The 12219-nt window shown below is 46.3% G+C and overlaps 1 protein-coding gene across 1 annotated transcript in view; it reads left to right on the top strand.

Moving 5' to 3' along the window:
* CCDC60 (coiled-coil domain containing 60) overlaps positions 1 to 9916 on the top strand; it is a 138775-nt gene extending 128859 nt beyond the window's left edge. The window contains exons 10-14 of the mRNA XM_056131039.1: positions 797 to 859; positions 1508 to 1627; positions 4608 to 4739; positions 7866 to 8055; positions 9806 to 9916. Of these exons, the coding sequence (XP_055987014.1) occupies positions 797 to 859; positions 1508 to 1627; positions 4608 to 4739; positions 7866 to 8055; positions 9806 to 9916 (616 nt within the window). The remainder of the gene's footprint in view (positions 1 to 796; positions 860 to 1507; positions 1628 to 4607; positions 4740 to 7865; positions 8056 to 9805) is intronic.
* Positions 9917 to 12219: the final 2303 nt, after the last annotated feature.

Here is a 12219-nt window from a genome sequence, read left to right as displayed (position 1 = left end):
TATCACAGCACAGGAGGAACGAATTGATTACATGTGAGGAGAGTGACGATCCAAGCAAATGTGCAGGCCCACAGACAGAGTTGAGGGTTGGAGAGAAGGCCAGGGTTGGGCTCTGAACCCAGCTCTGCCGGTCTCCAAAGTCTAGTGCAGAAATAGGTGTTCAACTCAATAGTGAAGTTCAGAAGCATCTCTTCAAATGAAGAGAGGGTCTGGGGAAAGAGATGCTGGAGACAAGAGCCATCCTGTCTCTGAGACCTGGACTTGGCCTGGGGTTAACCGCTAATGAAGTTGAGGAGAAGGAGCAAAGGGGAGAAGGAAGAGTCTAAAACAAGCTCAACCTCCAGAGGGAGACAATTTTACTTGTTTTGTTTTGTTTTTAATGGTGACATTCTTTTTGTTTCTTTAATTCCCTATTAAATCATCATGGGATATAGTTACAAAGCTGTGCATGGTCGGATTTCAGCCATACAGCCATACAAATGATCATCGTTGTTCCCAACCCATCTCTCCACCAGTGTACATTTCCCAGCACCCATGTTCACAGTTTCCCTCCTGCCACCCTCTCCTCAGCCTGTCTCTGTGTTTTCTTCTCTCTAAAAAGCCCTAAGAAGGTGCAGAAGAAACAAGGGGGGGCCTTGTTTGCTGGGGATCCAGTAAAAGCAACAACCAAGATGTGGGGGAAATACACCTTGAGAACCTTCCTTACTGGAATCCAGGAAGCTGGCAGGTGTCAAGAGGTACCCTCTGTATGAAAAGCTGTCACTGCATAACCTGAAACTGTCCCTCTGTGTTTCAGTGACAGATCCATCAGTACAAGTGCAGACAGCCACTCCCTGCTAAGCCAGAGGAAGGGTAAAAGGTAAGTGAGGCAGGCGATGGGAGGAGACCAGCTAAGATGGCGGCCACACGCCTTGTGTTGCCAGGGGTATTGATAAAACTGTGCAGACCAAACTCCCTAGAGCCAAGAGACTTCTGGGGCAAGAGGCTCATGGCCACAATGCCAATCCACCACACAGATGATGGCATCGAGCCTTTCCTTTAGCCTGAGGTTGGTTGAAGCACATTGTGTGTATTGTCTTGCTTATGCCTCAAACTCACCCTGGAAGGCTGGAGTAGCATGGACCCTCACCAAGGAGCTTCTTTAAGAATGCCTCCTGGGAAGAGGGTAGAGAGATTGTACAGTGGGTAAGGGGATTGCCTTGCATGTGGCTGACCCTGGTTCTATCCCCAGCACCTCATATATTCCCCCAAGCCCCACCAGCAGTGATTCCTGAGTGCAAGGCCAGGAGTAAGCCCTGAGCACCACTTGGCATGACCCAAATCTCCACCCACCCCCAAAACTAAGGCCTCCTGCTGTTGGGAAGATCCTGTTAAGCCCTAGGAATGAGAGAAGGCTGAGGGAGTGTGCAGAACCCACGGCAGAGAACCTCGGGGCCCAGGGCAGTTGGTTTCCTGGTTCTCTCCCTCGGGCTGTGCTCTCCCAAGCTCTCCTCTTCCTTGTCAACAGCCGCATACACGACATCACCCAGTCCAAGAGCGGGGTGTGCAACATGTTGAGAGCCAAGTTCTTCAGTGTGGCCCAGGAGGCCGGCTTCTGTCTGCAGGACAAGATGGAAGTCTTCATGAAGTAAGAGTGCCTGCAGTCCCCCCACCTGGCACCTGTGACATGCCCAGCTTGGGTTTTAGCAGGAAATAAGGAGACCACTGCCTGCAGCTAATTTAGTTTCATGGGAAGTAGGGGCAGAAACGAAATAACTGAAACAAGAACTAAAATAACTAAATCGCAGGTACAAATGATCATCGTTGTCTCCCAGAAAGAGACAGGGATGGGTTAGAGAGGGGGAGGGGGAAAAAACACAGGGACCTCCTGTAGGCCAGGCAATCCAGAAAGGATCCAGAAAGGCAATCTCTTTGGTGGTGATTTTAAGACTGGGGTCAGACAGATGAAGGAGTCGGGGTGGTGCGATAAGCCTATGGGAGGGCATTCCAGGCACTGGAGAAAGAGACCCAAAGTAGAGAGAGGAAGCACGGAAGTAACGGCTAGGAGAGAGAAGCAGCAGGCAGGACCTCTCCGCACAGGCATGAATGCCAGCATTCAGAGCTGGAACCAGATTTGAGGAGCTCCCACTTTTCTCCTCTAGCCCGGAAGCCCACTAGCCCACACCCCGACTGCAGTGCTCACCCGTTCCAGGGCACTCATCTATATTAGGACCCCCATGCCTGCACCTTTGCCGTGTCCTCCTACCCACACAAAGGAAACAGCTGCTCTGGAACTCATATTTGGAGGTAACGTCCCTCCTCCTAGGACACCCAGTCTGGCGAGAGAAGAAAGTCATTGGTTGCCATAAGGGCTGGTGAGGACCAGTATATGAAAAAAAAACAAGGCAGGAGTGCAACATCTCATACTCTTTGCCACTGATGTAACAAGAGCAGCACACCACATTTGATGGGGTGTAGAGTAGAAGGCAATCAATACATAGACAGACAGACAGACAGATAGATAGATAGATAGATCTACATGGCTCAACCTATAACAACATGTTACTAATCTCTTTTACAAGGGCTTAAATGGCTACAGGGTGAGATACAACAATCCTCACACACTTTCCTCTAAGGAAACTTTTTTGGATCCTTTCTAACAGATTACTCATAACAAGCAACACAAAATAAATTATTTAGCACCTGCTTTGGGGGCAGGCTTGGGTGGTAGTAGGAAAATTCGAAATAAATGGTGGTGGAAAGGTGTAATGGTCTTGGGATTGCTGCTGGAATATTGAATGTAATAAATTATTCTGAACATTTTATTAAAATAAAATTTTTTAAAAAAATCAAATAAGGGAAAGTTAGGTGGTGAGGGCATGGAGGAGAAATGTAACTGTGAGTGGAACTCTGGGGAAGCTAGGTGACTGGTATGTGGGGCTTATTAAACAATGCATTTGTGAATGTGGGAAATGATCCGAAATAAAAATTAAAGGAAAAAAATGAAAACAAACAGGAACCAACAAGCACAAAAAAGGGGTCTGGGTGAGCCGGAGAAAGCAAGGAGAAAGGCCTTCCTGTTCATTATTTTAAGTGAATTTTGAAAAGCAACGATAGCTCTGGGACACCTGCTGTGTGACACTAGTATAGGTCCCTAAAGAGGTGAGGAAGGAAGAGGGTATGTGGTAATCAAATCACATTTGACCCCGTTCCCTTCAAGACACAGAGAGGCATCCCACCAAACCCTGTCAGTCTTGCTAGAAGAACTATACATTTATTTGTAGTTGATCTTCACAGCAATCCTCTGGGGTCAGTGCTACTCTTTGACCCACTTTGTTTATTTTTTAACTTCTTTTTTTTTAATTGAATCGCCATGAGGTTAGTTACAAAAAGTTTCATGTTTGAGTTTCAGTCATACAGTGATCGAAGACCCATCCCTCCACCAGTGCACATTCTCTACCACCAATGTCCCCAGTATTAACTCCCTATCTTAACCCTCCCCCCCACCTCTATGGCAGACAATTTCCCCCATACTATCTCTCTACTTTGGAGCATTATAGTTTGCAATACAGACACTGAGAGGTTATCACATTTGGTCCTTTATCTACTTTCAGCAAACATCTCCCATCCCTAGCGATCCCTCCAATCATTAGTGATCTCTTCTCTATTCCAGCTGCCTTCTCCCCCAGTTCATGATCAGGCTACAAACCATGGAGCAATCTTCCTGGCCTTTGTTTTTGACCCACTTTAGAGATGATAAAAGGAGACACAAGCATGCCTCCTCTCAGTGGTTCAGCAGAAACTATGGCTGCTGAGAGAGAGAGAGAGAGAGAGTCCCACAGAAAAAGTCAACAGGAAGACAGCTCAAGGGAAGCTGCAGCAAGGATGTGGGGTGCTGCTGCCAGCCTTGGCTAGTCGGCAGGAACAGCTCAAGCTGCAGGTGCTGGCTAGATGCTCAAAGGCCTGGAGGTCAGCTCATAGGAAGTCCTACTGGGCCGATGGTGAAAATGGAAGATTCTCAGAGATTTGGTTCATGAGAGAAGGCATGAAGAACAGGAGAACAGGGATGGGGGAAGGATGGAGAAGATACTGGAAAGCATTGTAGGTGCCAAATAGTCTAGGGTCCTGAAGGGTACGCTACTCAGAGATCTTTATCCTGAGCCAAATAGGAAGTCACGGCTATGTGGGCGACATGGTTCTATTGATGATATAAGACTCCTGAAAGGCTAGGGCATTTGCATAAAATGATACACTGAGTGGAAAAGAGGAACTAGCAGGCTGGCACCAAGTCCAGGACTCTGCACACATTATATGATTTCATTCTTACCTCTTGGAGCTAGAAACCACTACCCCCTTCCCTTTTACCTATGAGAAAGCTATGTCAATACCATTATGAGTTCGGAGAGAAATGACAGGAGTTAGCAAGGAAAGAGAATTTCAGGACCTCGGAGAGAATTCTGCGAGACCGTGACATCACCCAAGATGGTAAATGAACCAATGGCTGATGGGGGCTAAGAAGCTCAGGAAGGAAAAGGTAAACTTGAACTCCTGTCTCAGGGGAAACTGGGATGTTACAGGGCAGGAGATCTCATTCTTTCTTCCTCTTTCACACGCCACCTGTGACACAGACGCCAGGAGGAGCGAGGCATCCAGAAGTTCCAGTCCTTCGTTGTTGTATCCAATTTTCAAAAGGACTTGGGAAAAATGAGACGCCGAGCCCCCATGCTAAAAGGAGATGCACAAGAGATTGCAGATCACTGGTAAAGAGCCTGAGAGCCAGATAAGGGGGTCCCTAGGGAGCTGAGGGAGGAAGAGAGTCTGCAGTGATCAAATCACACTTAGGGGTCTCAGTTTAAGAGGATGGTCTAATCACAGAAAGTTTAGCATTACTGGCCTATCACCTCTCCAACTCTGCTTTGCCCCGGTCCAATCCCAATCAAGGCTAGCTGCTGCAGTTAGGATGACTTGATGACCATATATGACAGTTTCTGTGTCTAGGGCTCATGTGACCAGGAGGTCGAGTGAGGCTCCAGGCCGAACACCCACTGCTGACTGACAGACACCCTGCTCTTGCCAACTTTGCCCAAATACTCTCTCTTAAGAGGTTTTGCTTCTGGACTGCTTTGCAAGGTCAGGTCTTATCTGCACCAGTGTCTGTTACCATGCTCCACAGACACGGTTTCCCTTCTAGACATAGAGCGGCATCCCTCCAGACTCTATCTGGTCCCCAAAACACCATGTATGGAGCACAGTCAGGCAACGGACCCATTGGGTTTCTGAGCCACAATTATCCATCCAACTGTGTCTTCCATAGTCCCCTTCAGTTTGACCCAAGTTTGCAAAGATTAAGTTTGCCAGGCCTGGTGGGGCAAACCATCCTGAAAGTCTCTATAGATAAGGTCATGGGAGGAACACCATGTCTCCTAATCTCTTAAGGAGGCAAAGCCAGGCAGGCATGTGGGGGGGGGGGGGCCCTGTGCCCCAGCAGGAGATGATAAATATGACAGAAAGCAACATGAATAGAGAGATTGTAGCATGGCTCATCCCAAGAAATATTCATAAATTATCTCTTTTGCTCCCCACAACAAAACTCCTAAAGGATGCCTACTTCCCCCCGATTACAAACAGAGAAACTGGGAGTGTTAGCTCCTTTATGATCTGCCTCCATGCTCATCTGCAAGACAGAACTGGGGTCTGGTCTTAGGGAACTCCATCTAGGCATGATACGTAAATTAAGACCTAAAAGTAAGGTGGAAAAGTTTAACTGTTCCCAGAATGCCCTCTAGATTTTTTATTGGGGGCCACCCTGAAGGTGCTCAGGGATCTTTCCTGGAAGTGATCAGGAGACCATATGTGCTGCCTGGGTTCAAACGGGGGTGAATGGACTGAAGAGATAGTACGGGTGGGGGGGGGGGGACTGGAGCAATAGCAGAGCAGGTAGGGCATTTGCCTTGCATGTGGCCGACCGGGGTTGGATTCCTGACATCCCATACGGTCCCCCGAGCACAGCCAGGAGTAATTCCTGAGTGCAGAGCCAGGAGTAACCCCTGTGCACCACCGGTTGTGACCCAAAAAGAAAAATGAGATAGTACAGGGGAAGGCACTTAGCATGCACACTACCAATCCCAGTTCAATCCCTGGCATGAGTACCACCAAAAGTAAGCCCTGAGCTTTTTGGTCATCCTATAGTACCAGGTATGACTCCCCAAGCCAAAAATAATTAAGAAAGGGACTAGAGAAATAATACAGCAGATAGGGTGCTCGTCTTGCAAGCAGCAAGCCCGGGTTCAATCCCCAGCACCCCATATGGTCCCCTGAGCCCCACCAAGAGTGATCTCTAAGTGCAGAGCCAGAAGTAAGCCCTGAGCACTGCTGGGTGTGCCCTCCCCCCCAAAAAAAATAACAATAATTAAAACCAGGATCAACTGCATGCAAGACAAGTACTTTACCCCTATACTATCTCTTTAGCTTTATATCTAGCATTTTAAAGAAGTAGAATGAGTGTTTATAAGGAGACATAAATATATACATATATGTGTGTATATATAGATATAGATATAGATAGATAGATGTCACTGTCACTGTCTTCCCGTTGTTCATCGATTTGCTTGAGCGGGCACCAGTAACGTCTCCGTTGTGAGACTTGTTTACTGTTTTTGGCATATTGAATAGTTCACGAGTAGCTTCCCAGGATTTGCCGTGCAGGCGATATACTCTTGAGCTTGCCGGGCTCTCCGAGAGGGGCGGAGGAATCGAACTTGGGCCAGCCATATTGGCCACGTGCAAGGCAAACGCCCTACCCGCTGTGCTATCTGTATGATATATAAAAATATGTCACAAGTATCATTAAAACAGTTTGAATCCACCTAAATACATGATGATCAATTTCTTCCTCAACTAATTCCACATATATATCATGAAAAAGCCTTTTGAAGATTCCTAACCTCTTGCTTAAGTTTTGATCATACCAAAACATACCCCAGATTAGAATCTTCTTGTTCCCAAGGACAGATTCCCCAAAGGAGCCTCACACATGGTCATAATTGTAAACATTCTCAAAACCCATTGAACCATACAACATTGTGGCCCAAGTTTACTCATTGTCAGGAACTCAGAAACACTCTCTCTCTCTCCCTCTCTCTCTCTCTCTCTCTCTCTCTCTCTCTCTCTCTCTCTGCCATCATCATCATGCCTAACCATCACCCTGGTCATCACCAGCAGCAAGAGCATGTCCATCTTGCATGCAAGCCTCTTGCATCCTAGAAAATGCACCCGTGTTCTCTCTGGCCTGATTCAATTGCAGAAGAGAAGCCTCAGCATCCCTTGCTTCTAATTTTTCACATTCTCTGGGTGATATACAAATCATACCACCCCCTCTTCCATACTTGCTTTTCATTTGTTCTTCCTGTAAAATGCCACTCACACTCCCGCTTTTACTAACCCTAAAAGTAAAGATAGATACAGGACAATCTCTCCCCTCTGAGATTTAAAGCAAGGTAGCAACAAGGGAGAAGAAATCTTCATAATTGAGTTGGGTGGGTTTTAAATGGAGGGCCTTTGGGGTCCTTGGGGGAGGGAGACAGGTACGCTGATGACAGGGGCAATGGGGGTTGGAATTATGTGCATAAGAAGTTATCATTAATAGTATTATAAATCACAGAATCTCAATCAATTTAAAAAATAAAAGTTGTTCAAAGGAAATAATCAAACTAAGGCTCAGTGAGCCTTGTCCACATAGGATGGAGCAGAATCCCCAGATCAAAGCTGATGCCACCTTGGGGCTGTGACATGAGTGGGGGACACAGAGTGGGAGTGGGGGTCTGGAGATGTCCAGACATGTCTCCCAGCAGTGTCTGACATGGCCCTCTCTCCTCTGGGAATTGCAGGTATTTTGATTTACTAACCAAACTCCCCGAGGATCTGAAGAATTTCCTCCCTGCCAAAAAAATCCTGGTGAAACTGCAGAAGTTTGGGGAAAACCTGGACCTGCGAATCCGCCCCCACGTTCTGTTGAAGGTGCTGCAGGACCTGAGGGTCTGGGAACTCTGTTCCCCCGACATCGCGGTGGCCATCGAGGTAACAACCGTATCCCTTCCCCTCACGGCAACTCAGGCTGTCTCACTCAGTCATCTGGCATCCATGACTAGACACAAGGGTTTTCAAAGGCAGAGAAATCTCTGCCTTCGGGGGCTGGAGTGACGGTATAATGGGGAGGGCATTTGCCTTTTATGCAGCCGACCCGGGTTCGATTCTCAGCATCCATACAGTCCCCCCGAGCACCGCCAGGAGTAATTCCTGAGTGCAGAGCCAGGAGTAACCCCTGTGCATCTCCAGGTGTGAACCAAAAAACAAAAGAAAGAAAGAAAGAAAGAAAGAAAGAAAGAAAGAAAGAAAGCAAGAAAGAAAGAAAGAAAGAAAGAAAGAGGAAAAAATCTGTGCCTCCAGAGAGAGAGTAAAAGGGAATGTGCCTGCTACAGAGGCAGGAGCGGTGGTGGGAGGGATACCGGAAACATTGGTGGTAGAGAATGATCACTGGTGGAGGGACAGGCACTCATCATTGTATGAACATAATCGCGAAAGTTTGTAAATCTGTAACTGTATCTCATGATGATTCATGAAAGAAAGAAAAGAAAGAGAAAGAAAGAAAGAAAGAAAGAGAAAGAAAGAGAGAAAGAAAGAGAGAGAAAGAGATGGATGGAAGGAAGGAAAAGAAAGAGAGAAAGAAAGAAAGAAAGAAAGAAAGAAAGAAAAGAAAGAAAGAAAGAGAGAGAGAGAGGGAGGGAGGGAGGGAGGGAGGGAGGGAGGGAAGGAAGGAAGGAAGGAAGGGAGGGAGGGAGGGAGGGAAAGAGAGAAAGAAAGAAAGAAAGAAAGAAAGAAAGAAAGAAAGAAAGAAAGAGAGGGAGGGAGGGAGGGAGGGAGGGAGGGAGGGAGGGAGGGGAAGGGAGGGAGGGAGGGAGGGAGGGAAAGAAAGAGAGAGAGAGAGAGAGAGGGAGGGAGGGAGGGAGGGAGGGAAGGAAGGAAGGAAGGAAGGAAGGAAGGAAGGAAGGAAGGAAGGAAAAGAGAGAGAAAGAAAGAGAGAGAGGGAAGGAAGGAAAAGAAAGAGAAAGAAAGAAAGAAAGAAAGAAAGAAAGAAAGAAAGAAAGAAAGAAAGAAAGAAAGAAAGAGAAAGAAAGTGAGAAAGAGGTGGAAGGAAGGAAGAGAAAGAAAGGAAAGAAAGAAATAGAAAGGAAAGGAAGGAAGGAAGGAAGGCAGGAAGGAAGGAAGGAAGGAAGGAAGGAAGGAAGGAAGGAAAAGAGAGAGAAAGAAAGAGAGAGAGGGAAGGAAGGAAAAGAAAGAGAAGAAAGAAAGAAAGAAAGAAAGAAAGAAAGAAAGAAAGAAAGAAAGAAAGAAAGAAAGAAAGAAAGAGGGAGGGAGGGAGGGAGGGAGGGAGGAAGGAAGGAAGGAAGGAAGGAAGGAAGGAAGGAAGGAAGGAAGGAAGGAAGGAAGGAAGGAAGGAAGGAAAGACATTTCGAATGGGAGAAGAATGACCTTGGCAGGCATGCCCACTAGCAATGAAGGAGAGTCCCTTTCTCTCCGTATCCATGCCAGTACTGGTTGTTCTTTTTGATGTGTGCCAGTCACTGTGTCATGAGATGGCATCTCATTCTTGTTTTGATTTGAGTCTTCTCTGTGGGACAAGGTATTCCATTTAGAGGGGATCTCCTGGAAACTCTGAGCTTTTGGAGAGACATAAACAAACCAACGGGGGAGGGAGGCACAGGTAGGGAAGAAGGGAGGGTGACCAGCTTTCAGAGCAGCCCTAATGCCGACTGTATTTGCCCTGCAGTTTGTACGAGAGCACATTATCCACATGCCTCAAGAGGATTACATCAGCTGGCTGCAGAACAAAATCAACATGCCCATCCGGATCTACGATCCCCGTGCAGAGAAGAGCTAACCCCCACTGGTTTCCTGTTTTCTACCTGGGTTCCTTCTTCCCGTCGACTCTCATGGATGCCCGCTTTAATAGAGCAGGCTCATCTGGAGATAATCCACCTGCCAATATTTGATGTGGCAAGACTCCCCTCAACCTCACACCACAGCCTCTACCCGCAAAAGTCTCTTTCTCATCGGTCCACTTGACTCTGCTCTCTCTCTCCATATCCTCGACTAGCCTTCATCATCAAGTTTGGGATAATAAAATTGAATTGACTATTGGATGTCCTGAGAAAACGTTAGTGCTTTGGAATTTATAAATGGTACGCAGCTCCTAATAACAATGGTAGCTACCATTTCTAGAGCTTTACATCAGTACAAGAGGATCAATGCCAGGTGATATTATTGCCTGGTAATATTATTTTTTAAAATTGAATCACTCTGAGATACCCAGTTATGAAATTGTTCATGATTGAGTTTCAGTCATACAGTGCTCCTACACCCATCTCTTCACCAGTGCATATTTCCTGCCAACGTCCCTCTCCAACCGCCCAGGCCCCCACAGCCTGTCTCTATGGCAAACACTGTTCCTCTTTCTTCTCACTCTCTTTCTCATTTTCTCTCTCTATCTCTCTTATTTTCTTTTTAAACACTGTGGTTTGAAATACAGGTGCTGACTGTGTGTATCACTTCACCTCCTTTCAGCACTTAGTTTTTGTCCACTTAGTTTTGCCCAGCAAGCTACAGAGAGTATCTTGTTCGCACGGCAGAGCCTGGCAAGCTCCCCGTGACGTATTCGATATGCCAGACACAGTAGCAACAAAGTCTCCAATGGAGACGTTACTGGGCCCGCTCGAGCAAATCGATGATCAACGGGAGGGCCTTTACTTTACTTTACTTTTAGTTTTGTCATTGGTATAGTGGTCCCTTCTCTGTCCTAACCCCTTTTGTCCTAACCCCTTTTCTGCCCCACCCCTTTTGTGGCCAGCTTCCTCTCATGGTCCTCCTGGCCCTTGTTTCTACTGTCTTTGTGTATTATTCACATACTGTGGTTTTCTTTTTAATATTCCTCAAGTTAGTTCAATCATCCTATGTTTGTCCCTCTCCTTCTGACTCATTTAACTCAGCATGATACTCTCCATGTCCATCCATGTATAAGAAAATTTCATGACTTCATTTTTCCTAACAGCTGCATAGTGTTCAATTGTGTAGATGTTTCTTTATCCACTTTTCTGGTACTGGGGTTATTTCCAGATTCTGGCTATTGTGAATAGTGCTACAATGAAAATAAGAATGAAGACGGCTTTTCTGCATTGTGTTTTTAGGCTCCCAAGGGCTATACCCAGAAGTAGTATTGTTGGGGCATATGGAAGCTCATTTTCTAGTTTTTTTGAGGAATGACCATATTGTTTTCCAAAAGGTACTCCCACCAGCAATGAATGAGAGTACCTTTCTCTCCTTATCCACACCAGCACTGGTTGTTCGGTTGATGTGTGCCAGTCACTATGGCATGAGATGATATCTTATTCTTGTTTTTATTTGCATCTCCCTAATAATTAATGATGTAGAGCACTTTCTCATGTGCCTTTTGGCCATTTGTATTTCGTCTCAGAGGAAGTTTCTGTTCATCTCTTCTCCACCCTTCTTGATGGGTTTAGATGTTTTATTCTTGTCAAGTTCTACCAGTGTCTTATATATCTTGGATATTAACCCCTTTTCAGATGAGTGTTGGATAAATAATTTTCCCATTCTATGGCCTGTGTTTGGGCTGGAGCGATAGCACAGCGGGTAGGGCGTTTGCTTTGCACGCGGCCAACCTGGCCGACTGGGGTTCGATTCCTCCACCCCTCTCAGAGAGCCCGGCAAGCTACTGAGAGTATCTTGCCCACACGGCAAAGCCTGGCAAGCTCCCCGTGACGTATTCGATATGCCAAACACAGTAACAATTATCACAATGGAGACGTTACTGGGCCCGCTCAAGTAAATCAATGAACAACGGGAGGACAATGACAGTGTCAGTGATGGCCTGTCTTTGTATCCTAGTCATCACTTCCTTTGAAGAGCAAAAGCTTCTTAGTTTAATGTAGTCCCATTTGTTTATCTTTGCTTCCAGTTGCTGGGTCAGTGGTGTTTCCTGATAATATCAATCTCAAAGCAACTGTTTCTAGTTCACAGTACTGGATCTAGAGTATAGCTCTCAACTTTATACATTGTGGATGGATGAATGAAAGGATGGGTGGATGAGATATTCTCTTGTGGGCAAATGATGTGCAAGAAAATCTCAACTGTGAGAGTGTCCTCATTTTTGTTTCGGTTGTCTTGGTT

This window comes from Sorex fumeus, unplaced genomic scaffold, assembly GCF_029834395.1.
Source record: "Sorex fumeus unplaced genomic scaffold, SorFum_2.1 ptg000083l, whole genome shotgun sequence".
Classification (NCBI taxonomy): domain Eukaryota; kingdom Metazoa; phylum Chordata; class Mammalia; order Eulipotyphla; family Soricidae; genus Sorex; species Sorex fumeus.
The sequence above is the reverse complement of the archived record's forward strand: the minus strand, read 5'-3'. Positions and strand labels throughout refer to the sequence as shown.